Genomic DNA, 26,370 nt, shown 5'->3' with positions numbered 1-26,370 from the left:
ATTCTGTTGTTAAGCAGTCACCTTGGAGCCAGCTTAGCTCCAAGAAGACCCTGCTTTTTTACTCCCCCCGGAGGATAATCTGGAAAGAAGTTTTAAGATCGCCATGATTTCCTGGTTATTATGCCTTGAATAAGACTGATTCCTTTGCAGCTTGGTTATCCATGAATGTCTGAGATGGGTGTAACACAACTGGGTAAGATAATCGGGGAAATATCCAAAATAATTACAGTTTCAATAAGAACTAAGACATCAACAACCATATTTGTACTTGTCTACTGCTCACCTGCGAGGCAGGAGGAGAGACCATCAGATGAGACAAAGTGGAGACACTGAGACAGGTAGGAGTGAAACCAGGAAAGTGCAGAGCCAGAGAGGATATACAGTGGAGAAGAATTGTATAGTCAACAGTGACAAAAGCAGCAGGGAAACTGAGGACAAGGAAGAACAGAAAGCCCTGGTTGCAAACAGAGGATATCGTTTGGGGCCATGGTATAAGTGCTGGTGCCAACTTTAACATAGGAAGAAATTGACCAATGCTTTACTGTTCTTTAGACCCCCAAAAATCAAGTATGTGCATATTAATAAATAAACAGTGGGATGGATAAGATGGCATTCAGCCCAATAATGGACCCTTTAGTTTCTTCCGCCACTTTTCAGACCATTGTATAATCAGTGGACTATTTGATTCCCAAACCTACTGAAGCAATTGAATTTTATTGTTTTGAGTCTCTTAAAGGTCAGAAGGTCTTGAATTAATTGGTGTGAAATTAAATTTATGTGCTCAATGTGCATTTGTAATTGGCATTTTCTTATTTCAATAAAAACTTGATAGATAGATAATCATAGATAATCATAGATAATCTGCTTGCGAAGCAGTGAGACATTCAGACCAGGATACAGGGTTCATTCCTTAGAATCAGAAATTTATAGCACAGAAGCCCGTTCAGCTGAATGTGTGGGGGTTGAAAGAGCAGTCCATTCAGTTCTATTATCCTGCTGATTTCTCCCATGTCCCTGAAATTACTCTTTTTTTAATACCTATCTAGTTACCTTTTGAAGGCAATATGGATTCTGCCTTGCCTCAACCACTTTGTCTGCTGAGTTCATTGGTCTCACCTGGGACAGCAATTGGTATGTTACAATTGGCTCTCGCATCTCCAGAATATGGGGATAAAAATCAGCCAAGTTTCTTTCGTGGGACTGTGGAAAAGGCAGGAGTATGCAGAAAGCCAACACAGACATAACCGAGGGAACTCAACCACAACAACTTGCATTTATATTGCGCCCTTCACACAGGATAGCGTCTCAGTAGCATCTGAATAACTTCTTCGCTGCTGAAAATTTCTGCTCTCGATCACTATATATTTAGTTTTAAGATGATTTACCGCTTGGGTGTTTAAATATAGCAGATGCTTTGGGAAAGGTTGGAGTTTTGCAGTTTCAGAGCAAAAATATAAGACCATGTGGGTTTGGAATTTAATTTTCAAAGCCAGAGCATGTTGGGAAGAAAAAGAAGAGAGGAAAATCATAGTATCAATACAAAAAAAATAATTTGGTCACTCAATCCACGGCTGTTTGTGGGACATTGCTGTGCGCAATTGACTGCTGCTTTTCGCCCACAAAATACAGTCAATTCACTTTACTACAGTGTATTCTGTGAAGCACTGAGACGTATCGAGGATGTGATAAAGTGCTATATCAAATGCAAGGATTATTATTATAAGCAGATAGGGAAAGCTGTGATGGTCAGAAGGATCACCTATCAAATGACCAGCTTTTTCTTGTGTACTGTCCAGCAGCTCAAACATTGTTGGAAGATCATCCAAAGTATTGGAGCAGTATTGTACTGACTTGGGCTTTTCTAGAAAGTTGAACTTGTTGAGAGAAATCTAAATGTTTGCCAAAAAAGGACACCAAGCTATTGGAGGCAGCTTCAGCAGTGGAGATGTGAGTTCCATTTGAGATCAGAGGAGAAAGTGAGGCCACAAATGTCAGCAGCTGAATGAGAGTGGAGACATCAAAGGTAAGCAGTGCTGGGAGCCATTGATTGGATTTCAGAAAGTTCTTTCATGTGTCTCATATGAAGTGAAAGAAACAAGGTTTTCCTTACTGCACTGAAGGGAATTTAGTTGCTGAATCGGGAGCGTTATCAGAGCAGAACTTGTCCTTCACTGCCGTGGTTGCCACTTTAAATGTGGTGACCTGAGCAAGCTACAACTTAGCTTTGCTGCTGGTTTCCAGCTTGACAAAGTATTTATAAAAAAAAATTCCTTGCATTTGATATAGTACCTTATCACACTGAAATGTCTCACATGTAGTGTCTATGTGTTTGTAGGCAAATAAGTATACCAGGTAGAGGGTAGTTTAGTGAAAGGGACTCGTAGTTTTACCTCTACAAAGCACCGTGGACTCTTAATAGAGCTCTGGGCAAATGCGGGAGACGATGCAACTTTTTATAGTTGAAAACTAGTGATTAGAGAGCTTAATGGTATCCCCTAAAGAGAAGGAGCTACTGTACTGTTTTAAATGAACATGAAGGAAAAATAAGTTCAGGGCCACAGTTTTGGCAAGTGTGAGTGTTACCTGGGAAAAAAATAATTGGGGAGTGAGGAAAAAAGCATATCTTTTTTATCCAGGCTGACCATTTCCTCGCTATTCCATTTGTTGCTTTGAAGGAATCACCTTTGTTTATGGATATTGGTATATCTTAAATCTGTTTCTTGTTCTTACATTGGACAATGCTTAAGATTATTGTCATTTCACTTTTATATAACTTTAATGTTGGAGAGAATGAGCATTTGAGACACTTGACAGACACACAAGAGTAGATTTTCCAGGTATTGGCTTCTTCGGTAAAACAATATTTGGATGTGATTGAGTTCAACCTTGCTCTTCAAATGAAGTGACCTAAAGTTACAAGGGAAAGCAAAACAAATAATGGATTAGAGATCTGATATATCCAGAGAGTCTTTGGAGTCTTGTTTTAATGCTCATACTGTTCCAGTTTCAGAAAATGTAGAAAAACTAGAATGAAGAACTTCTGAATTAGATTTTATCTCCATGTTATCAGTTAGTCATTCTAAACGTGAGTATCTTTTCTGTTGACTAACTATATTGCCATTACCCACTCCAGGGCACTGCTGATGACAGTCCAACCAGTTTGGAGTACCAGACCAGTTACTGGAAGCAGGGATTCTTCCTACTTAGCTCTTGTTAACCCTGCAAGCCAAAACCCTAATGGGCAGGGTGGACCTAGATGAACAAGTACCTAGGTGGACATGTCGTCCATCTAGGACCACCCAGAAGCTTGCCAGACAGTGATCTCAATGGCAAGATTTGCAGTTTTAGCTGGTTAAATTCCAGTAGTATCCCAATGCACACTCTGGGGTCCCCAAGCCTTGGCTCTTGCCAACCTGTCCCTCATATCTCCAGAATTAGATAAGAAAGGTGTATACCTCTAGAGAGAAATTGCACAATCCATTCCAGACACAGTGGCATTTCCATGCGTAGGTGGCATACATGTGTGGAATTGGGTCTGGTTGGATATTCTTAAGCATGGGATTGGGTTTCTGTATGTGTCAGTTGACACATTTAAAAATGATTATAATCTTTGCAGTTATTTGCAGATCTGATAGTATTATTGTAACTGCTTTCCTGTCTTAAATATTAATGCATTTCAAGGAACTATTCAAATTGAAGAAACCTGTTTTTTTGTTTTTCAGGAATTTGCAAGCTGCCATTGGTGCTTACTATGACTTTGAGAGCCCCAATATAAATGCTCCTTCTATGTCATTTGTTGAAGATGTTACGATAGGAGAAGGAGAATCTGTACCACCCGACACCCAGTTCACCAAAACCTGGAGGATACAGAACACGGGTAAATATCTGCCCAGTCTGTAGGCTGGCACTTTCTGTAAAGTTAAGAACAGAAGAAAAAGATTGAGATGCATGTGGTGAAAACCTGTTGCTTAAACTTTTAATTTAAGTCATGCAAAATGCCTACAATGGGTACTGAAACACAGGCTTGGCAGTCCAGAGCTCTCTGAGGTTGGGAGGAAAACATTTTGTATGACTTAAACATCTTTCTTGTTCTCTGTCTCTTCTGTTTTGTGTTCCACTAGCTAACCACTGAATGAATTCAAGTTGTTATTTAACCGATACTCTTCAATTTTTAAGTTTCATCATTGTTATACTTTGATGAGCCACCAAGTCTGCATTGGATAGAGCTGATTATTTCCACTAATTGTCAATTGTGGATCAGCGAACATTGCTTATAAATGGTCACAATACAGAATGCAAATTAGTTACAGTATATCGTCATGAAGAATACAATTGGCTTACCAGAAATTTTTCCCACCAGAAATTATACTATCACTATCGTACCTCAGTGGGCCAGCCCTTCACTCTCTCTGCCACTCTGGCTTTAATTTTCTCACTCTGTTTCTCTGGCTTTCTTTATAACTCTTAAGTCTACCTCTGTTGTGCTCACAAAATACACAGTTATATCGCTTTACAGTCTATCCTGTGAAGCTCTTTTGAGAGGTCTCGACAATGTAATAAGGCACTCTTATCAGTTACAAGGATTATTATTGTTATATAACTTTTATCTGTTTGCGCACCTCTGTTTGCAGATGTTAATATTCTGTTGGCGGACTCAACTGGGGATCTTGTGCGCGGCACTCACCATCTTGAACAGTGGGACATGATGGTGGGTACCTCCAAGTGCAGATATATGGGCCTTGAAGGTACTGATTGGAAGATACAAGAGGCATCAGTCCTAATTGTTGATTCTTATCGGTATCTGGGGCATGTAGCGGGCACCAACTTTTGATTGGACATTGTCCTGCGGGACTGTGTTGAGAAGGGGCAAAGGTCATTGGTCGTTCTCATCTCTTCAATAACATCAGAGTCCCAATGCAGGTCAAGCTTGTGGTGTATAAGACTTGTGTCCAATCAATTCTCCTTCATGGTTTCCAGCTCCTGCACATGCAGTGAGTGGGTTTCCTCCAGACTGTTTATCCAGGATCAAGCAGTGAGGTGAATTTATGACAAACAGGGGAAGTAGCTACAGGGATGCAGGGCTCCAGCCTACACCGACTTGTCGCTGAGCACGCTGGCAGAGTCGACTGTACAATGGGCACTTCTATTTGTCAGTCCTTCACACAAGGACCTGGATTAGTCATTTTAGACTTGGACCTAGAATCATACAGCACAGAAGGAGACCATTGCGTCCGTGCCGGATTTTTGAAACAAGCTATTCAAATCAATCTCACTGCCCCACTCTCTCCCCATAGCCCTCCCCAAATAATTATCTACTCTCTTAAAAGTTGTTCTCGAATCAGCTTCCACTACCCTTTCGGGCAATTAATTCCAGATGACCTCTAGAACAACAAGGCATGTTAAACTGTCCTGTAAAGGTCCTTCCAACATATTGAAGGCAGATATCTGTCGAATAGCTGAAAGGAAAACTCTGAGAGGCTTGGGGTGGCAGCTGCTGGAAGGCGTTACCTGGAGTTCAGGTTCGTGAACATGCAGTCATATGTCTAGGGCTTAGAAAACACCCTGATTGGTGCAGAGAGGTGAGCAGCTGATGCTTAAGCGCCTTGGGACGTCCTCCCGATGTGAAAGGCGCGATACAAATCTAATCTTGTTGTTGCTAAGCTCTGCATCTCCAACTGGTGGAACCAATGCTCAATGGGAAGGAACATGTGTCTGAACTGTGGGCAGGAAGATAGCTGCCAATGTTCTCATGCATTTCATGCTGAGCTGTGCTGTCCACCAAGAAGCTTACATGGAGTCCCTGGTACTTGCTATCCATCTAGTGAGGCTCAAATCTCCACATGTTGATGTCAAATGACTAACTAGCGACTATCCTCCTTGTGGGAGGGGTAGCGGGGAGAGGTGTGGCATCTCCTTGGAGCTGATCTGGCTTCAAGGGTACATACTTGGCAACCATTGGAGCTGAGTCAATCCTCTGTGGGGGTCTCGGAAGTCCAGTTCCTGAGCCAAGCTCTTTGCAGAGCTACAGGGCACTGCCAATGACAGCACAGCCAGGCTGGCTCAGCGACAGGAATTGGGAGGTTCAGCTCTGTCACTGGGGACAGTGATTCTTTCCTCTCGGCTCCTGTTAACCCTGCAATCCAAAGCCCTAATGGGGAGGATGGTCTTACCTGGTCAAGGGGGATAGCTTGCCAGAAAGTACTTTCAATGGCAGGGCATGTGCATGTAAAACTTCACGTGTGAATTTTATTTTGCCATTATCTCACAACCCTGCACCCATTTTTACATTCAAACCTAATGTAGATAAATGGGCTTGTAGATAGTGGGTGTGTGGTAGAATGGTGTTCTTGTGTAGCCAGAATATTTGGTACATTGGTGCAAATCTTGTCTGTGCGAAGGGAGAGGTATTGATGTCCCTCTGAGAGTTTTATATTGAAGTGCATCCCAGTGGAAATTGTCCCCGGGTTAGCTACAGTCCTAACCAGAGGGAGACATTGTCTTGTATTACTGTCCTCCGTCCGATCAGGAAAGTTCTGTTTCTGTGACGTAGGAATTAGCTGATCTAACTTGTGAACCTTTGGTGCACTTTCAACTTTAACATTTTAGCTTATTGTTCCTTTCTGAACTAGAAGTGCTCTGTGGAGCGTTTCGAGTTGCCATCGTGGGTCTTTCCTTTGAAGACAGATTTGTTGTGCTTTAGATCCTAGTCTGGAGTCCAGAGCTGAAGGAAGCTGCTGTCAGCATCTTTGAGATAGAACTAGTCAGCACAATATGACAAACATATTGGGGGACTGAGTTTATAGTGCTACAAAACTGCTTGAGCTGCGCTCTTCAGTCATTGTGTACGAATTGAGAAAATTCCTTTAATGAGTGCTGCGTCGTTTTGTTTTTTGTTTTGCAGTTGGAATTTCTCATGTTAATTTGGATTAATATAATTGTTGTGCATCTGCACAATCCCAGTTGGCTTTTGAATATTTATACTGCCATCACAGTAGTGGAAAGTAGATAATTAGTCAGAAATGTACTTTGATGTCAATTAAAAAAGCCTGTCCATAGTTCATTGTCAGCAAATTGCATGTTACAATAATAAATAATCCTTGCATTTGGTATAGCACTTTTCACATCTTCTAGACGTCTCAGTGCGCTTCGCAGAGTATACTGTAAAATGAATTAACTGTATATTTGTGGGTGAAACGTGGCAGCCAATTACGCACAGCAGTGTTCCACAAATAGTTGTGGATTGAGTGACCTTTTTTTAGGGATTATTATCCCCGGAAATGCAATCCGCCAATCGACTAACAACTGGGTTCCTAGTTACTGCTCGGTAAACAGGCGTGTGGAGTAAGGAAACTCGCCTAACATTTCGCCCTGCGGGAATCAAACCCAGGACTCTCGCTTGCAAGGCGAGCGCTCTAACCACTGAGCTACATGACTCCACTAATAAACTGAAGTGTTTCTACAGATGTTTTTTTGGGGGGGGGGTGGAGGGGAAGAGAGGTGACTTCCACTCAGCCAGGACCTAAAATGATGTCTCAGTGTCAGCAATCTGTGTATTCTGTTTGTGTGTGAAGATTTGGTACTGAATAACAACACGTTACATTAAGATCGCTCCTGTCATGTAGAGTAACATCGGTATTCAGTTACAAAATATGTGCTTTTCTGACTGTAAAACCAAAATTGTGTATTAATGCAGCGTATTGACGTTGGTGATTTGACTCGTTCTGGTGTGTGATTCGTTACAAACTGTAGCTTTGTGTAGTGCCGCCTTGAGGCATACTGTGTGGCAGTTCTATAAAGTGTCAGTGGCATCTCATAAAATCCTCATTTTCTCTTGAATCTACCAGTTTCTCAACAAAAATGTAACATTTGTGAGGAATGGTACTGCACCCTTGCCTGCTCATTGATGTCTGATTTTAAGCGGTGTTGCATTTACATTTGTGCAAACCTAAAGCAAAAATCAGGAAAGTAAATCGTGTGATGTACTTGTTCATGCATTAATCTGATCGAGCAGCTCACACAATTCCACAATTCTGATATGGTCAGATGGACCCTGATCTGAGATTGGAGCTCAAATTTAGATTGCCCAGATTGCTTATCAGTGGACAGGTGATTTTTTTTGTATGACTCATGTTTTCAGAACTGTGAGCACTGGTTGTTTCAATACTTTCCAGTGGCTGTCAGTTTATAATGTACTTGTTAGCCTCATTCCCTCTCTGGCTGACCTGAATAGAGCTTCCATTTTATTCGTTTTGAAGCTGTTACGGATGAAAAATAGAAACCTTGCATTTAATATAACACCTTTCGTGTTGAGAGGACATCTGAAAGCACTTCACAGGATTGTACTGACTATTCGCCCACAAATATACAGTCAATTCACTTTACAGTGTGTTCTGTGAAGCGCTTTGGAACGTTCTCCCGACGTGAAAAGCGCTATATCAAATGCAAGGATTATTATTATTATTTGTAAGTGAATGCGGCAGCCAATTAATACCCAGCCGTGTCATCTGGAGGACAGTACCGCTCAACAATACCCCACACCACTCCCACAGCATTACATGGGAGAGTCAACCAGGACTGAATTCAAAGCACTGATATTTGAACCCACAACCTTCTGACTCTGAAGCGAGAGTGCTACCAACTGAGCCAGGCTAATGTGTAATGAAATGTTTTATGAATAATTAGTTTTGGTAGAAATATGTAACAGAATTCTGTGCAAACCGGCCCCAGATAATCGAATGGTAAATTGCCTTTCGGCTGCACGGGTTGAGGATCTGAGGCCCCGGGTTGGCAAAATGCTAGAGGGAGCAGGTGAGGAACCAATTATTTGATACAGGTTGGTGTTCGCTGAGCGAAGGGAGTTGCCAGGTCGGTGTGGCTGAAAGAGGTCGCAGAGAAAGAGTGGGGTGAGATTGTGAAGGGATTTGAACGTGAGAATGAGGATCTTGAACTTGATCTACTGGGAGATGGGGAACCAGTGACACTGAGTGAGGGTGGGGGTGATAGGCCGATGATGGCCAATGATGGGTTTATTAATATGAAGAAATCATTTTGCGGGTTCTAAAAACTACAGTTCATAGTATGCAAGGATTATTATACCAGTTGATCTTTACATCAATATCAAAGTGTTTACAAATTGTCTAGTGAGTATATTTCACTACATTATTATGTTGAATCAGATAATTGTTGCTGGGCACTGGAGCCGAGAGGGTTGAGGGGCAAGATTATCAAAAGCACATATTTGCGATGTTAAAAGAGTGGATTGATGACAATAAGTGGTCTCCTATTTCTGGTGCTTGATGGCATATTCAGCATTTTGGATCAAGGTTTAATTTTAATTTTTAAGATCTTATTTTCATGGTAACATGTAGTAGCATCTTGGTCTTAGGTTGATATTGTTGATATTGTGAGAGCTGCTTGAGCTTTCAAATCTCGGATAGTCAACCAATTGTAACTTTGGTTCATATCTACCTTGTTCTTTCATTTCATTAGAAATTGACCGTGGATGATTTTCTTCTTCCATTTGTTTTTTCTACAAGAAATCATTTTCTTTTTAAGGATAATTTTCATTCATTGTGTCATTTTTGTTAGGCCAGATGAGCTACTTTCTGTTCCTTTTTGATGGGTGTCATATTCTTGTTTGATCTCGATTGCTTCTTTAATGATGGAACATTTCTTTTTCTGGTTTTCACATTTTCCTATCATTTTGATCCTTGATCAGTGTTCTGATATATTCAGCTAAACTTCAAAATGCTTAAATTTCATTCAGGCCTCCCCCTCCCTCCTCCTTGATATATGAATATGCAGGACATCAGCCTTTATATCGTGTAGGCCTTGAATGGTCAACAGTTGGTATAACAAATACATTAGATTGAGGTTATTGCCATATCTGAGAGAGATGTTTCATCCTGTAAGAATTGCAAGTGAAAACCAAAGGCTTAAAGTTCTATGGTCCAGATACTTGGAGCTGAGGTACTGTTGTCCCTCAGAGGTAATGTTGCCATGCATTACCCTTCGTCTTTCCTAGGAAGCAGTTTTCAGTGTTTCCAGTTTAGAATCTAATATTTTTACAAAAGTGAAATGCTTAGCAAGTACATCTGAGAATATTTCATAAAATGGGAGTATTTTCATTTCTAAATTTTAGTGCTTAGGTAACAAAAATCAAAGAGCTTTCTTTATTCAGCTCCTCCCTCTTTCCTAGAAGCCACATTTGTTTTCTATGGCTTAAAGAATTTACATCATTGTTTCCAATCTGTGAAGTCTTACTCTTGACTGAAACTACACCCTTAGGTTTCATTTTCTCAGAATTCCCTGTTCTGAGTTTGGATGGGGAATAAATCTTTCTTCATTCAAGTGGTACATTTACTTTGAGGGTATTCAGTGGCCCATTGTTTTAGGAGTGATAGAACTACAGTGACCAACTCTTTCCTTTCCAGGTGCAGAGCAGTGGCCACCTGGAGTTTCCCTGAAGTATGTGGGAGGTGACCAGTTTGGGCACGTGAACATGGTGATGGTTCGGTCGCTTGAGCCTCAAGAAGTTACTGACGTCAGCGTTCAGATGCGAAGTCCATCTACATCAGGAATGTTCCAGGGCCAGTGGCGCATGTGCACGGCTACTGGGCTTTATTTTGGAGGTAATAACATTAGGAACTAATGTTTCACGTGATGATGAGGGCAAGAAGTGCTTTCCTCCTCTTTCTCTTCGAAATTACAATAAATAACCAAATTTATATTGGTCTTCCTTCATGTTAAGAAAATTCCTCAATGAGAAGATTTTGTCAGAAATCTTGATTTATAGAAGTACAACAGTATACAAGGCTGGTGAGCATGTACGGTTTACACTTGGATATTGCCTTTCACATTGAGAGGACACCCCAAACCGATCGATAATTCTTGCTGGGCACCGGAGCTGAGAGGGTTGAGGGGCAAGATTACCAAAAGCATGTATTTGAGATGTACCTTAAAAGAGGGGAGAAAGAGGGAGCAAGTGGGAGGGACCTGGGAATAGAGTACCAGAGAGCGGGCACCAAGTGGCCACTAGCCAATGGCGAGGTAGATAGATCGAGGGATGTGTAGTTGGTCAATGTCAGCCAAGGAAAAGAAAGGGCTGGGTTGGTGTGGATGAAAGAGATTGCAGAGGTCAAATGGGGAAAAACCATGTAGGGATTTAAATGAGAGAACGAGGATCTTGAACTCTATCTGCTGGACAATGGGGAACCAATGTATTCAATCAAGGATGGGGTGACAGGCTAGTAAGCTTGATACAGGAGAGTGCATGAGCTGCAGAATTCTGGATAGTCTGCAGCCTATGCAGGGAAGAGCAATTAAAAAGCAGGAAAACGTAATGCATGTTATTCTCCACAAGAGGGAGCTCTAACATTTCAGTAGATCAGTTGGATATTGTGGGACAGGAAGACCAATATCCAAGAGTTTTGTTTTTAACAGAGGATTCTATCAAAATGCTTGTTCTTTATTATCTCCTTTGCTGATCTAAGCAGGTCCCTGAGGCACTAAACGCAGGGCAAAGGAGAGGAACTAGTTGAACCTAAGGAATAATTAGAGGAGCTAAGGTTCTTCAGCCTTGACATTGGATGTCACAGAGGCAACTTTGTAGAGGTATATAGTATCTAAATCGGACAGAGAAAGATAAAACGGAACAGTGCTTTCAGATATGCTAGGATAGGAAGACAAGAGGCCATGGGTTCAGGTTTGAGAAGGGCCAGTTTAGATGGCTGCCAAGATATATTTCTTTTACACAGAGGGTAAATAATATCTGGAATGGCTCATCAGGTAAGGTGGGAGAGGTCAGAACCCTGGACTCACTTGCAAAAGTGCTTGATGTTGTGATGGAAAGATGTGATGGGTTGATATTAAACCATAGAAATGAGTACCATAGTAGGAGGCCTGTTTCTTCATGTTAGTGTTTCCTCTAACAAGAAACCATCTCACCATTTTGTCCTTGTTGGTCCTCCTCTTTTGGGGAGGGGAGTTAGTGGCATTTCCTTGAGCCGAGCTGGCTCCAAAGTGACGAGCTTGGCAACAGGATGTCAGAACTGTAAGGTTTGGATACTCTTCAGTGTGACATTGGGTTTCTGCACAATGGGCCAAATGGCTGCCTTCTGTGCTGTAAAAATAAATTCTAGGTATCAGACAGCCAGTTGCCCAACTAAAAAGCCTTCCATCCTAATCCCAATTTCCCTCTCTTTTTCTGTACTCTCTAATACCATTCCTCTGCATGTCCTTGTCCAATTCTTTTTTAAAAGCCCCAATTGATTCTGCTGGAACTGCCACCTCTGACAAATCATTCCACATCCCGACAGCCCTTTGGGAGAAGTTTTTCTGAATGTCTCCCTTTACTTTCCTCATCACAATCTTGAATTCATGCTCTCGTGACTTCAAATCCTTTATTAACGGCAATAATTTTTCAGGATCAATTTTCTCCAATGACCTCTAATCTATCATAGCACCCCTCGCCCTTCCTGCTTCAAAGGGAACAGTCCTAATCTCTAGCTTCTCATGGCGATATCCTTTCATTCCCCGGTATCATCTCCTGTAACAAAGATGAGATTAAATCGGCCAAAAGGTCTTGTTCCTTTGAATCTGGCTTGTGAAGTTCAACTTCTGGTGCAATGTAATGATCCATTGGTCATAATTTATTTTGGTAAAGGTTGCCATGCACTATTCCCCAGCTGAAGGGAATGCAGTCAGGCAAACAACCTGTTCCTGGGTCTCTGCCAATATCATTCTGTCAGGAACAGCTTGGAGGCACCCTGTGGCTCTACATTATACTCGGATTGTCCTTCAACCATTCCCCTCCCTAAATATGTTGCTAGTTAACTTGCCGTGTGTTTTTGCCGTACTTTTACATTCTCCTAAGTAATGTTTAAAAGCTGTTTATTTTAATTGTAGCATACTTTAATTTCCACTTGAGTGTATAATAAAAGGATTCGGTTGTTGAAGTTATTTTTTAGGTGGGGTGAGGATTCAAGGGAGACTATAGGATGGTGCCAAAAGATTCTTGCAGTACAGAGGGGTAGATGCAAAAACTCTCTGACATATTTCTTTCTACATAACTTACCAGTGAGTAATGCGATTTCATGCCGGCTAGCTACCCTCTTTTTGGAGAGTGGGGAAAGGGAGGAATTGCTTCTTCAGAGGTTCTGGAATCTGGTCCACCAGAATTCAGATACATTAATACAGCATTTCACATCAAACTGGCAAACCACAAGTTGCTGTGGGTGCTGCTGCTGAGTCAGTTTGAGGCAGCAGCTGTGGAATGGGATGATCCTCCATTGCTGCCAACACTGACGTGAATGTTTTGCAGGTAACTGGTTAAAGTAGCTCTTAAACACAGAGTTGCAGATTTGTCCTTGTAGTTTCTAATATCTTGGAATTCTCAATTTGGGGTTTTGCTATGATTGAAATGAGGCTCTGGTTAGAGGAATGGAAGGCTTGCAAACACAGAGTGCTTACCATCTACTTGGCCAGTGATGGTGTGTGCTTTTGAAGAGAGAGCCAAGATGATCTTCCTAATGGGAAAGTGTTGGCTTCTTGTTGACTGGATGGGTACAGCTTAGTGTATGGGCTATGTGGGCCCGCATTCAGTCTCTGAGCTGTGTTAGATTAGTGCTTAACCAGGATATGTTCAATTGCTCACCTGCTTTGTGACTGTGAGGTCCTGGAGGTTGCTGGTGTCCGTGAAAATAGATTTTTAATGATTTGCCTCCTTGAGTGTGATGGAAAAGTGGAGGCGGGTGGTGAAGTGTAGAATTTTTTTTAAAACAAAATGCTCACATTGGGGAAGGTCTGAGATCAATGACTCGTGTACCCATGAGGGTGGCAGTCAGGTTCTTCCTTTTTCACAAGAAAAACACCAAAATGAAGAGAGAAGATTAGTCTGTCTTTAGAGTTTTCATCCCCTCCTTAAAAGGCACACAGACAGTAGCAGCAGCCCTTGGGTACCATGCTCAGGTGGTCGTTCCTCATGTACGAGCCCAGATATGGAGAGCGCTGGAAACAGTGAGGGGTGGGAGGAAAATACCCATGTCCTTCCAGGAAGGGTAAATGACCATTGCTATTGTTTCCCCTCTCTCCCCTGGGGTGGAGAGCGAACGAGAAAGATTCCAAGCCCTTAATGCATAGAGATACATTGACTACTGAAGTGATTTGTAACAAAACTGACATTGACGTTATCGATTTAGATTTTGCCAAGTTCTGGAATCTGAATTCCAAGGGTTTGAAATATTTCAGTAATGGCAAATGTTAATTGGCTCCAATGGCATTGTAATCTACTCAGTAATTGTGATTTCATGTCTTTTGTGTCTTGTATCTGTCTCAGATGTGATTTGGGTGATTCTGAGTGTTGAAGTCGGAGGCCTTTTAGGAGTTACGCAACAGTTGTCTTCGTTTGAAACAGAATTTTCTTCACAACCGTGTCGCAAGATTGAAGGCAATTTTAACCCTTTCGCCTCACCGCAGAAAAACAGGCAGTCTGAAGACAGCATTGTGAAGGACCCCGGGGGCCGAGGTACAAACCCCATTAGTAAAAATGCATGGAGCCCAAGTCAAGACCAAAATGAACAAGAGCAAAATGGACTGTCGCAGAAATCTGTAAATATCTCACCTAACAGTCACTCTAGCAACTTATCAGTGGTGACTTACAGTCAGGTAAATACAGAATGATTTTTTTCCCCCTGTTGTCTTGCTTTTCTATTTTTATATTTGTGTGTCATTTTGATGTAGCGGCTATAGGAATGGGTTTTTCCTTGGGATGTTCAGGAAATTGAGGGCTGACCGTCTTAGGAAATGGAACCTTTCCCCACTTTATACCTTGAGCCACCATTGAGGATTCATCAGTAGGGTCATACTACAGAGAAGGTGCAATTAGGAACCCGACTTAACCATATAAGGTCAGAAGCGACTGCTGGTTTAATGCCGTTGAGGCTTCTTTTTTGGTCTGCTGTGAATTCATTAAACCTGAATTAAGTTCACTCAGCTCAGTGTAACCTCACAGTCCTTAAAAGCAAACGCTCAAATGGGTTTGGTTTGGAGTGGTGCAGTCTTACACAAGTAAGCCAGTGAGCTTCTTTCCCCTTTCCCTTTTCTCCTCCCCCACCACCCCCCCCCCAAAAAAAAATACTAAAATATAGTCAGCTTCTTAATGGACCTGTTTGAATGCAGCTTTCCTGAGAGTGGAGTTTGAACTGTGTTTTGCACCCATACCTTCACAATAATACTTGCTTCCAAATGCTGATAGAGGTTGAAGAACACAAATGTATGTTAATGGTGTTCTCTGAATAAAATGGATTATTTCAACTTTTTTGCTTTATATTTTTTTGTTTCAGTATATTAAATGTCGTGCCTTTCTCCTGATTAGACTTCTCTTGCTCCTCCTTCCTCCCAAACAGGAGACTGGTCGCAGTGCGGTCTCAGTAGTTGCTGCCGGTGCTAATTCAGCATCTGGCAGTCCAAACGCTGGGGACAGTACACCCCCCACCCCCATCCCCATTACCCAGGGTTCAGTTTATTTCTCGAAAGTTCTCCCCAAAACTTGCCAAATGAAGGCAAATAGTGATGCTGTGGCTGGAAGTACTGACTGTCCACTGCTAGTTTGCTGGCTTTAGCTGAAGTTTGCTATTTTAATATAAACTGCAACTTCTGATGGTACAAGCCATTTTGGTCCTGCTCTCTGGAACTCCATCCTGGAGTCCTTCCTGCCTTCAAAACCCACCTTAAGACTCATCTTTTCGCCCAAACTTTCAGCCACTTCCTTTATTCCTCCCCTCAGCTCCCCCCCAGCTTGCATGCAGCGCTTTGAGACATCCACCCGACGTGAAAGTTACTTAGTAAATTGTTGTTTTAGCAACCCGGTACTTAACTTTACATTCATAAAAGCGACAATTATGTGTCCTTGAGCACACTTAACTTTTTAAGTGTAAAAAGTGTGATTATTATGGTGTAGTAACTTTATAATGCTACAAGGAGGTAAGTTTTATTTTCTTTTGACTTCTAATGCTCACAATTCTGTTGCACAGGAGGGAGCTCTCAGAAATTATTTTAGACTGGAGGGAAACTAATAGGAAGGTCCAAAGTCCATTTTCTGGTCTTCTATAAAACACTGAGTCACTAGGTGTGGAGGCAATAATTGCTCGAAGAAGGCAGATATCTGAAGGCTCGCCCTCCCACCCGCAGTAAGTGTGCGAGTGAAAGTGTTGGCTGGTCGCTGTTTGCTGTTATCACTCGACACTTAACAGCCCAGTGACTGACACTGTCCAAATAAGTATTTGGCAAAGTATAGAGAGGCAGGTCTCAGGAACTGCATACCAGCGATAGTCATTGACATGAGGAGTGCAGGGGAAAAAACAAGACCGAAGGCTCTTGCTTTGTTTCTTGACTTGTTGCAGTATTGATACAATACAATATTACATTTGTATAGCGCCTTTCACATCAGGAGGACGTCCCAATGCGCGGACGTTCAGGGATTTGGGCCATAGCAGGGGGGAGTTGGAGCAAGGGAGGGTAGGAAGGTGGCCAAAGGCACGGTGGAAGAGGAGGATCTTGAGATGTGCCTTGAAGGAGGCAAGGGAGGGAGCGAGGCCAAGGGAATGTGGGATGGAGTTCCAAAGGGTGGGAGCGGAGACGATGAAGGCCTGACAATCGATGGTGGGGCGGGCTGAGCAGGGGATGTGGAGCAGGCCAGATCCTGCTGAGCGGAGGGAGCGGACAGGTTGATAAGGGGTTAGCAGGTCACAGAGGTTGGAAGGGGCAAGGCCAGGGAGGGCCTTTAAGGCGATGAAAGTAAAAAAAAAACTAAAAACAATGTACCCATGTCTCATTTCCGCTCGTGGTACTGATTGGAAATGTAACATACCCCATTGAAGGACTAGCTTTGCTGGATTTCTTTTGAGTATTTGTACTCCGATTTCTCCCATTTGCCCTTTAAAACTACTGCCAATTTAGCTCCCGAGTCCCACAGGAGATTGGATGACTGTGGGTTTAGAATTTCCTCTGATAGCTTGCCAAAGTGGTTATTGTTTATGTGCAAGCCGAAATGGTGAGAATTGCCAGGCTGTTTAACCATTGTGGGCATTAAACCAAGAGCCAGTTCCATCCTCACCCGATTTCAGGAATATTTAATGGTTTGCTTTCTTTTTTTGTCTAGTTATTTATTATGTTCTTAGGGGGATTCACCTCCTAAGAACATAAGAAATGCTAGACGACAAAAGACCAAAGTCCATTTAGTTTGCCCTCCACCTCCTTGGAGGTCGCATGAACATATGTCCCAAACTACCTATGTACTATATTCCATATTGTAATTTCTAAAAGAAAGCTATCTAATCCGGGTTTGAAAGAATCAACACTTCCTGCTTCAACCGTCTCCTCAGGGAGCCTGTTCCACAGGTTCACTATTTGTTTACTGAAATAGTATTTGTGTAAATCTGTTTTGAATATACCCCTCTTTAACTGCAGGCCGTGCCCTCTCGTTCTACTATTCTGGACAAGGTAGAACAGCCTGTCATGATCTATCTTGTCTTTCCCCTTTAGAATCTTAAAGACAGGAATCATGTCGCCTCTGAATCTTCTCTTTTTCAGTGTGAACATGCCCAATTTACTTAGTTGCTTCTCATAGTCCAGTCCTTCCATTCCCTCAATCATTGTGGTTGACTTCCTCTGTATCTTCTTGATTTCTCCAATATCCTTTTTGTACTGTGACAACCAGAACTGTAACTCCTAGCCCTAGGGACACTGAAGCTAATCATACATATCATACATCCACAACTAATAGGCCACTAGGGCAAGATATCTGAGGAAATTTACTACAGCAGGCTTCTGTAGGAGAAAATTGGCAAAGGTTTTCCAACTCTCTTAAGTGTTAATCCTAGGTGGGCAGGAGTGGCTTTGATAAATGAGCGAATTGCTAATGGAAAATAACCTTATCAGGGTGCTAGTTTTTAAAAACTATTTGTTGTGCTGAAGTGTTTTGTAAATTATTTACTCTGGGCACACACGGCGTTCTCTTTGAGCAAAGCGTATTGCAGTAAATGGCAAATGCTCGTGTCTATCCTCATCGGGGTGGGGTAAGCATGGTCTCCTTGAGCTGGACTTTAGGTAACATGTTTGGCAACAGAATGTCAGAAACTAGTCTACCCTGAGTGACAGTCACGGTTCCTTAGCCAGGTGAGTCCGCAGAATTCTCTGGCATTGCTGCAGACAGACAGCAGCCTAGCACGTTGGCAGGACTTGGAGGGAATCTTCCCACTCAGCTTCTGTTAACTGCAAACTAAAGCCTATGGGTAGGGTGGCCCTAGCTGGACTTGGTGAGAGGACTTGGATGCTGAAATCTAACCAACTATTGAGAGCCCTGCTTGGCCCTAGCTTGCCAAGCAGGGTTCTCAATAGCTGGTTAGATTCCAGCGGTTACCCCAACGCACACTCTGGGGTTCACAAGCCTTGGTTGGCTCTCACCGACCAGCACCAAATACTCTCCAGAATTAGGTAAGCAGGATGCATCTATCCTGAGAGAGTGTACGTTCTATTCCAGGTAGAGGGGAATTTCCATGTTTATATGGACATACATATCACACATATCTACCTCTTAAGGATGGTAATGGATTTCCATACGTGTTATACATCTGACTGATCAAAAAAAGTGCCATCTTAGAAAGTTGCTTTAACGTCCCTCAATAGTAGATTGAAATGCATGCTGTGTTTTAAAAGTGTTAAGAACTAGTGTAACTAATTTGCACATATTACAGCTTGACATAGTTTTGTCTTTGTTGGCTTGGGGAGAATTAGTAAGGCAGCTTTGTGACCTCCATGTGAGTATGTAGTTTGTAGTTAACTGAATGCCCTTTTTATGATGCTTGAAGTGAAGTAATATCTCTTCCTGTAGCTAAGCTATTGATAATGGAGTGAATTTTAATTTCCTGTTCCCAATTGCAGTGGGCAGAGTGGATGTTATGGATGTTGATATTAGGTGTTGATGTCATTTTCTTTTTAACATTAAAAAAATGGTGATCCAATGATCTGCCCGTGAACTTTTGAAAGACGATCAGGACCTCAATTGATTCACAACCAAGCAGTCAGTGCAGGTTAAACATCAATGTATTGTAGGAACTGCTTCCTCAACAGCTTGGTTTATGTTGTAGGAAGGGATATCACTACAGTATAAAATGCTTACAAGCAAGCCTGCTGTGTACTTCCTGCTCCTGATTACATTGTCCAGGGTTCGAGAGAGCTCAAGCTCATGTCCAGTGAAGCACATGCCAGAACTCTAATAATGGGTGTTAGATCTTCAGTGTTAAAGAGCTGTTTGGGTGACATGTGCTTCAATAACATCACGAATAATCCCTGAAAAGTCCCCCAATGGAGCTGTGGTTATACTGGACCTGGTGTGAAATGTGTTTCGAAAGTCATCACCTCGGGGTGATATTAGCAGCCAGGCTCCAATGAGATCTGAGTTGAATCCCATTGATAAATCTGATTTCTAAGGCCCCTTATGTGGCTGTTTGCCTCACAGTATAAACTGTCTGTAAATTCTCAACTGTTAACTGAGATAAATAATCATTACATTTGCATTTGAGATCCAGTTCTTGCAATTGAAGGATGTGTTGCTGCTTAGTACTTAGTACTTTCTAATGCACACATAGAAATAGAAAGTTTTAACACAGGAGTAGACCATCTGACTCTGCAAGCTCCAACTGATTTTCCATTGAATTTTAATAATAATAGTCCTTGCATTTGATATAGAGCTTTCCACATCTTCTCGACGTCTCAAAGCCCTTCACAGGATAGACTGTAAAGTGAATTGACTGTATATATTTGTGGGCGAAATGCGGCAGCTAATTGTGCACAGCAGTGTCCCACAAACAGTCGGGGATTGAGTGACCAATTTATTATTGTTTTTTTGAGGGATTATTATCAGGCATGTGGAGTAAGGAAATTTGTCCAAGGTTTCAGCCTGCCGGGAATCGAACCCAGGTCTCTCACTTGCAAAGCGGGTGCTCTAACCATTGAGCTACAGGACTCCACAAAATAATAATAATAATAATACTCCTTGCATTTGATATAGCGCTTTTCACATCTTCCGGACATCTCAAAGCGCTTCACAGAATAGACTGTAAAATGTTGTTTTCCTGCAGTTAACTATTCCACTATGCATTGCTGCTGGGATGCAGTATTTAATACATGTTCACTATAGTGTAGTAAAATTAGTTATCTTAATTGGTAAAGCAACTGCCAGTAAAATGTTTAGTTTCGTCCCCATCCGATATCTCTATTCCCAGTATTCATTGACTCTTATCTTTCTTATTTTATTGAGATCCTTTTCTAAGACAATGTTATGCATTGTAACAGAGTCACTGGCAATTTTTTCTTTAATTATTTTGCTGGAAACTTTTGATCTACAGTGTAGATTTGGTGTTATTGTGCCACCAAATTCTCTCAAAATATCTGCAGGATTTACTTTAATAAACTAAATTAATGTATCAGATTTATTAAAGAAGCAAAATTTGCTTTGGTGAGAATGTGGTAAAAGTCTACCTTATAATTGCAGGACCCAGTCCTGTCAGAGTATGTTCCTGTATGTTTGGCCGTGTTCACCACAACTGCAGTGACAAGTTTGTAAGAATTCGTAACTAGTTGAACACATTCCTATTGATGATAACATCCAGCCTTTACTAAGACAAGAAATTCTTTTCACAAAGTTTGTGAGCTCATTCTAGTCAGCATGAAGGTCGTAAGAGATCTCCAACTGAAGGCAGGGCGGGAGAGAAGAGACTGAGAGTAACACAACTTTTAATGCCGGGGTTCCTACCTTGAAATTGACACAAGCTGCAATGGAACCCTTTAACATCATTTCTTATAAAATTTTGTTTGTGGATTCTCTCGTTGAACAGTTTACTTTCCTGTATGTTTGGCTGTTGATGGAAGTTTCACAATCCAGCCGCAGTCCTCTGAGCACTGTAACGACTGGAGCGATCATTATAGCAGAAAATGTAGACAATCTGCTTATAGACGTAGACAATATACATTTCCAAATCAGATGATCTATTAAGTGCTGTGTTTTTGTACCTTGAATGCTGAACTATTGCTAATTATTTTTCCTTGATGCTGCATTTGTTTTTTATGAGGGGTATATAATGTGTATTTGCTTCAGGTTTGGTCTGATTTTCCAGTTGCAGCTATACTGTCAGAGGGAGGTGATGGGGAATAGGAAATAGATACAACACCAATTTGCATTTATATAGAGTCCTTTACGCGGGGTAGTGTCCCGGAGCACTTGACAGCGGTGGAGTCTGACACCGAGCCAAGTGGAGAGGTTACCGTAAGCACGACCAAGAAGCAAGATCTTTAGGCAGGATTTGAAAATGGGAAGGGACAAGGTAGAGGGATTGAGGGAGAGAGTTCTAGAGCTTCGGGGCGTTGTGGCTAGGTACGGCCACCGATGGTGGAGCAGAAGGGACGAGGGACAAACGGGAGGGAGGAGACAGCCGATTGGAGGCAGCAATGGGGGGTAAGCAACTCGGATAGGTAGGGATAGGAGAACCTCTGCGTCTGGTAAGATACTGAAACTCCAGGGAGGGAAAGGGAGAGGATAAATTAGACCTAAGGTACCACCCCTCCTAGTGCATAGATTCCAAGCATGATTGAGAACAGTTCCCATGTGAACCTGCTGTTAATCCACAAAGGACACACACTATTGCAGAGGTGCTGTCAATGGGTTTTGTGTCCTGGCTTGAATGAAAACTAAATTGCACTGAATACCACAACGCCCAAAGGAAACTAGCTCATTTTGGGGGGGGGGGAAAGCATATAGAGACTGGAACTGTTTGGAACTCTTTAGAAAAGCTGTTACTTGAAATATCTTTTGCAGAGTTCCATTCATTTATCAAAATCAGTCACTTAACTAAGTAGGGCCCAACCTTTTGGCTGCTGAGGGCCAGATGCCAGATTTGAGCAATATTTTCTCCTGATTGGCCAGTTCTGTTGTTGGCCAGAGCCTGAGCCCCTGGTGACAACCTCTTGATTGGTTCACAGCCCAGATAAAGTCACCCCCTGGGCCGGTTGTGGCCCACGGGCCGCCAGTTGGACCATCCTGTCGTAATTTATTGTATCTCGGAGTGGGAAGGAAGAGTAAAGTTTGTGTGGACTTTACTTCATAATTAATAAAATAGTATTTTAACATTAAACATTCTATACACTTAAGAGTGATGACCTGATTTGTTTCTTTTAAACTATACACTGAAGACATTCTAAATGCATTTGGGGCAAAACCGATCTCTGTCTTCCTAGTTTAAAATGAGACTGAGAAGCTTTGTGCGTTTTGAATTTTCTGCTTAATATTTGCCCCCTGAAATTTTTTTGGGGAAATTTCCCATCTGGAACAAAATATTTATTAAAAACCTGAATATTTTACTGTATCCAGTCTTTATGCTTATCAGAGTAAGAGACTAGCTTTCTGGTCACATCGCTACTGTTACAACAAACTTCTCAAGAGTACTGATAGTTTACCTAGCAGGAAGTAGGAATACAGTTGTTAGTCAATTGGCGGATCGCTTTTCCGGGCATAATAAATATCCCTTAAAAAATAATAATGTTTATGGGACACTGTTGTGTGTCGTGTTTCGCTCACAAATTGGCTATCGTGTTTCGCTCACAAAATATACAGTCAATTCACTTTATAGTATATTCTATGAAGTGCTTTGAGACTTCTCGAGCACGTGATAAAGCGTTATATCATATGCAAGGATTATTATTATTTTTACCATTATCAAATGGCCATCTCCAAACGACAACAAATAGCTTTTTGACATACTTCAACAAAAACCAACCAAAGAGTGTTAAAGCTTCTGGTTAATTTTATTGCACCACATTCTGGGGCACAATACAGGTACTTGTAATGTATGAAATAAATGATGTCTCGCAGTGGCTGCTTTTACAACTCCCATTTCAGGAAATACCATTGGTTACAATACAGACCACTTGGTTGATAATCTATTCAGATTGCACTCGGGGTTCTGGTTTTGTTTGCACATCACAATTCCCAAGTTGGCAAAGTTCTGGGAAAGATTTAGCTGAAAGCTTTTTTTCCCCTGGCCTTTTTGAGGATTTGGGCAGTTTGGGGATTTCCAATATTCCAATTATTTCCAATAATCACAACCTGGAAGTGAATGCAACAAATTTAGTTTAATATTGTATTTTTTACCCCAATATGATTTTTAGTGTTTTGGGGGAGTAAAAGCAATTTTGATCAAGAAGAAGGGCAGTGCTTTCTTCTGGCTTTAATTTTGGTTTCAATTTAGTGGAATCTTTTATTCTGGACTGAAATAGTTTACTTTGCTTAAAGCAGCTGCACTTTCTCTCTCCTTGTCCACTTTCACCATTTTTCATTTACTTCATTTTGTGGCTGGTCTATTGTGTTCCATGACTTTAAAATCAGAAATAAAATACATTTTCCTTTAACTAAACTAAAAGAGCTCAGGACAGCCACAAAGGCCTGAAATGATGTCTGAACATTACTTTGGTTGTCTTAGGGATATCAGCTTTGTTTAGAACTTGAAAAATTATTTATATGGATGGGTAAGTTTGCTGTCTATTTGATTTTCAGAAGCTGTTGGCAAGTCCCCTAACTTCTAAGTATATCTGAATTTTATACACATCTGTAAAACCCAATTGCATAACAATTTTTGGAATCTGGTAATTGCGAATTGCGGTCCAGCACTCATTTCTATGAATTTATTCAAAGTTGATGTTTTCCTCTCGGTTTTTTTTTCATTTCTTTGATTTGTGCGTGCTTGACTTTACGGAGGTCACAAGAACATTTTGCTGATGAGACAAATGCCACTGATTCCAAATAAGCAGTTAGAATGGCCTCATTATTGCTACAGTAGCTACAGATTGACTGACCACAAGATGCAAGGGAAAAAGTCTTATCATTTTAAGGGCTCATAACCCCTCCGGAATTTGCTTGGTGTGCAAAAAGTTGCTCAGCGTGACTATGTCTCTCTGTGGGAGAATGCCTCGTGCTCCAGCTTGTGTTAGGGCTTCCCCAAGGGCATTAAATCCACTATCCACCACTGTATTGTCAGTGAGTGCTTTGCAGTTGCCATGCACTTATGTCAACTCTTCACTACCCCTTTTTGATTCCTTGTACCACCTTGGAGGCTATTCTAATTTCCTATTGGGTTGTTGCTGGAGCATTGATCTTCAGTAAGCAATTAAGATCTTAATGTGTCCCGAGTCTGTAGTGGGGAAAGAGACTGAGGGTATAAAGCAACTGGGAGGAGAGTCATAACAAAGTCTTTGGGAAAACAATGGTCTGAATTCTACAATTGGAGAATGTGTTTCTGCGTATACCTGGTAACATGGTCAAGCCTAAAAAACTGGCACTTTGAGAGAGCTTAAATTTGAAACGAATTGAGTGAATTGAACCTAACCCTCTTGGTTAAGATTCCTAAATCTTTTTAAAGGACCTTGTCTACTATTGTGTCCTGTAAGATCAGGCCAAAATAGTAGACTTCCTGCTTGTATCCGCAATGACACAGGGTTTTGGGAAGTGTGTTGGGACACAAAGAAACAGAGCCAGATATAGACGCTAGAATTTGGAAGCTTGAATGTTTTGCTTTTAATGTAATTACAGACACCTTCATTACTTTAAGGCTTTGTTACAGCCCTACTTTAAGCTTAAATCGGTGCAAAATGCATAAAAGCTGCGCTTCCCGTGCAATGTGGCTGCTGCAAAAAAGTAATTAACATTTTCACTTTTTCTCTTTCCAGGGTTTCCATGGCCCTTATCCCTTTGGTCAGTCTTAAAACGGGTATTGCCATTGTCCAGCAGCCTCTGGGGTCTCAGCGTGACTCTGCAATTTGCTATGGCCCTCCCCCCCCCCCCCCCCTTGACCCAACACTGAAAATGATGGCTGTTTGTTACAAAACAATGTATGCATGTGTGAATGCTAAATTAAAGAGTGCTCTAATTGTTGAAATAAAACACAATGGATTTTTTAGATGACATTGTCAGAATAATTATGTAGTTAAACACAAAAAAGCCATGTTCAAATTATTTTGCCTACTGAGCAACTGTAGTTTAAGCAAAAAGGTTTCAAAAAAATTATTTTGTATTTGTTTGTTCAAAAAACATCTTAATTGTTGGAATTTTTTCCAGTGCGAGTGTGAGTTTGTTGTAACCCGCGGATACCACATGGAGAGAGTGCATGAATGGAGTAGGTTTGTGTGCGAGATGAGTGGAACTCACTATAGAATGGGAGCAGTCTGTCAGCACAATCAATTGGAGATTTTTCCATACTGTACAAATGAAGTTTATTATTAAATTAACACTGACGTCTAATCAAACTTGTGTCTAATTTTAGAAATCACTTTGTTTCAGTCAATGTCAACAAATGAGAGACTGTTGACCATTTTCACAATATTTTTTAAAATGTCTATCTCCAGTTGATTTTCAATTATATTTCAATGTGCACTGAAGAGTTATGCTATGTGATGTGTTCAATGGGATGATTTAATTTCCATTAGGCCATCCCAGGATGTCAACTGCTCCTGTGTTTGTGGAAAAGCAACCAACAAATGCTCTCTAAGTCAGTTGGATATCTTATACACTACCATCTTGTCACGGCATCTGTTTAACCTTCCAGTAATATCTGCACTCAGTTCAAAATTCTACAGTTACCAAGCTGGCCAGTAACCATAGCTCATTCTTTCCTATAAATAGTACGTTTCCTAGTTATTCTCTTCTCCCCACCTATTCTAAACCCTTTGTAGTTTAGGCTGACCCACTCACTGTGGACTGGTTTTCTCTGCCAGTGGCACACAGCCAGCGATTGCACAAATGCTATTCGTAATGTACAACTCTAGGGTGATTTTAACTGTGTAATGATATTGAGTTTGCTGCAGATGCCAGTTCATAAAAACATTAGGTAAGGAGCATGTTGCCACATGCGTTTGATGACCCTTGGGGCAATAAGACAACATGGCTCATGGTGGTTCTAGATTTTTGCTACATTGTGCTTTTCTGATCTCTGATAGACTTGGGTTTCCCTGTGGATTTACAAATTCAGAGCCTAGACTGCTCTTGCATGGTTACCAATGGCTGATCATTGCCTTCAAATTCCTGCACGCCCTTGCACTCCCTACCTCTGCAATTTTCTGTGACTCTACATCCTGGGCACTTTGCCAATGCCGCCCCATTCCATGTCTCCTGCCCCACCATCGTCAAGCCAGCTGGCAACCTCTTTGCTCCCTCACTCTGGAACTCCTTAAATTCCTCCTTCCTCCTCCTCGCTCTTCCCTCTGTGCTTTCAATTCCTGCTTGGGGCCTCTTTGACTGTGTTTTTGGCCACCTTTTCCCAGCTTGGG

The 26,370-nt window shown here is 41.6% G+C and overlaps 1 protein-coding gene across 1 annotated transcript; it reads left to right on the top strand.

Moving 5' to 3' along the window:
* Positions 1-3,722: 3,722 nt before the first annotated feature.
* Positions 3,723-24,892, top strand: ilrun (inflammation and lipid regulator with UBA-like and NBR1-like domains; the record flags this gene model as incomplete). The annotated part of the gene is given in 4 exon segments (XM_042342116.1): positions 3,723-3,877; positions 10,434-10,631; positions 14,336-14,664; positions 24,775-24,892. Coding segments are annotated over 4 exon segments (718 nt in total), but the record flags the coding sequence as incomplete, so codon positions are not given.
* Positions 24,893-26,370: the final 1,478 nt, after the last annotated feature.

Source organism: Callorhinchus milii, unplaced genomic scaffold (assembly GCF_018977255.1).
Source record: "Callorhinchus milii isolate IMCB2004 unplaced genomic scaffold, IMCB_Cmil_1.0 Scaffold19, whole genome shotgun sequence".
Classification (NCBI taxonomy): domain Eukaryota; kingdom Metazoa; phylum Chordata; class Chondrichthyes; order Chimaeriformes; family Callorhinchidae; genus Callorhinchus; species Callorhinchus milii.
Note: the sequence above shows the minus strand (reverse complement) of the source record. Positions and strands in the feature narration are given on the sequence as shown.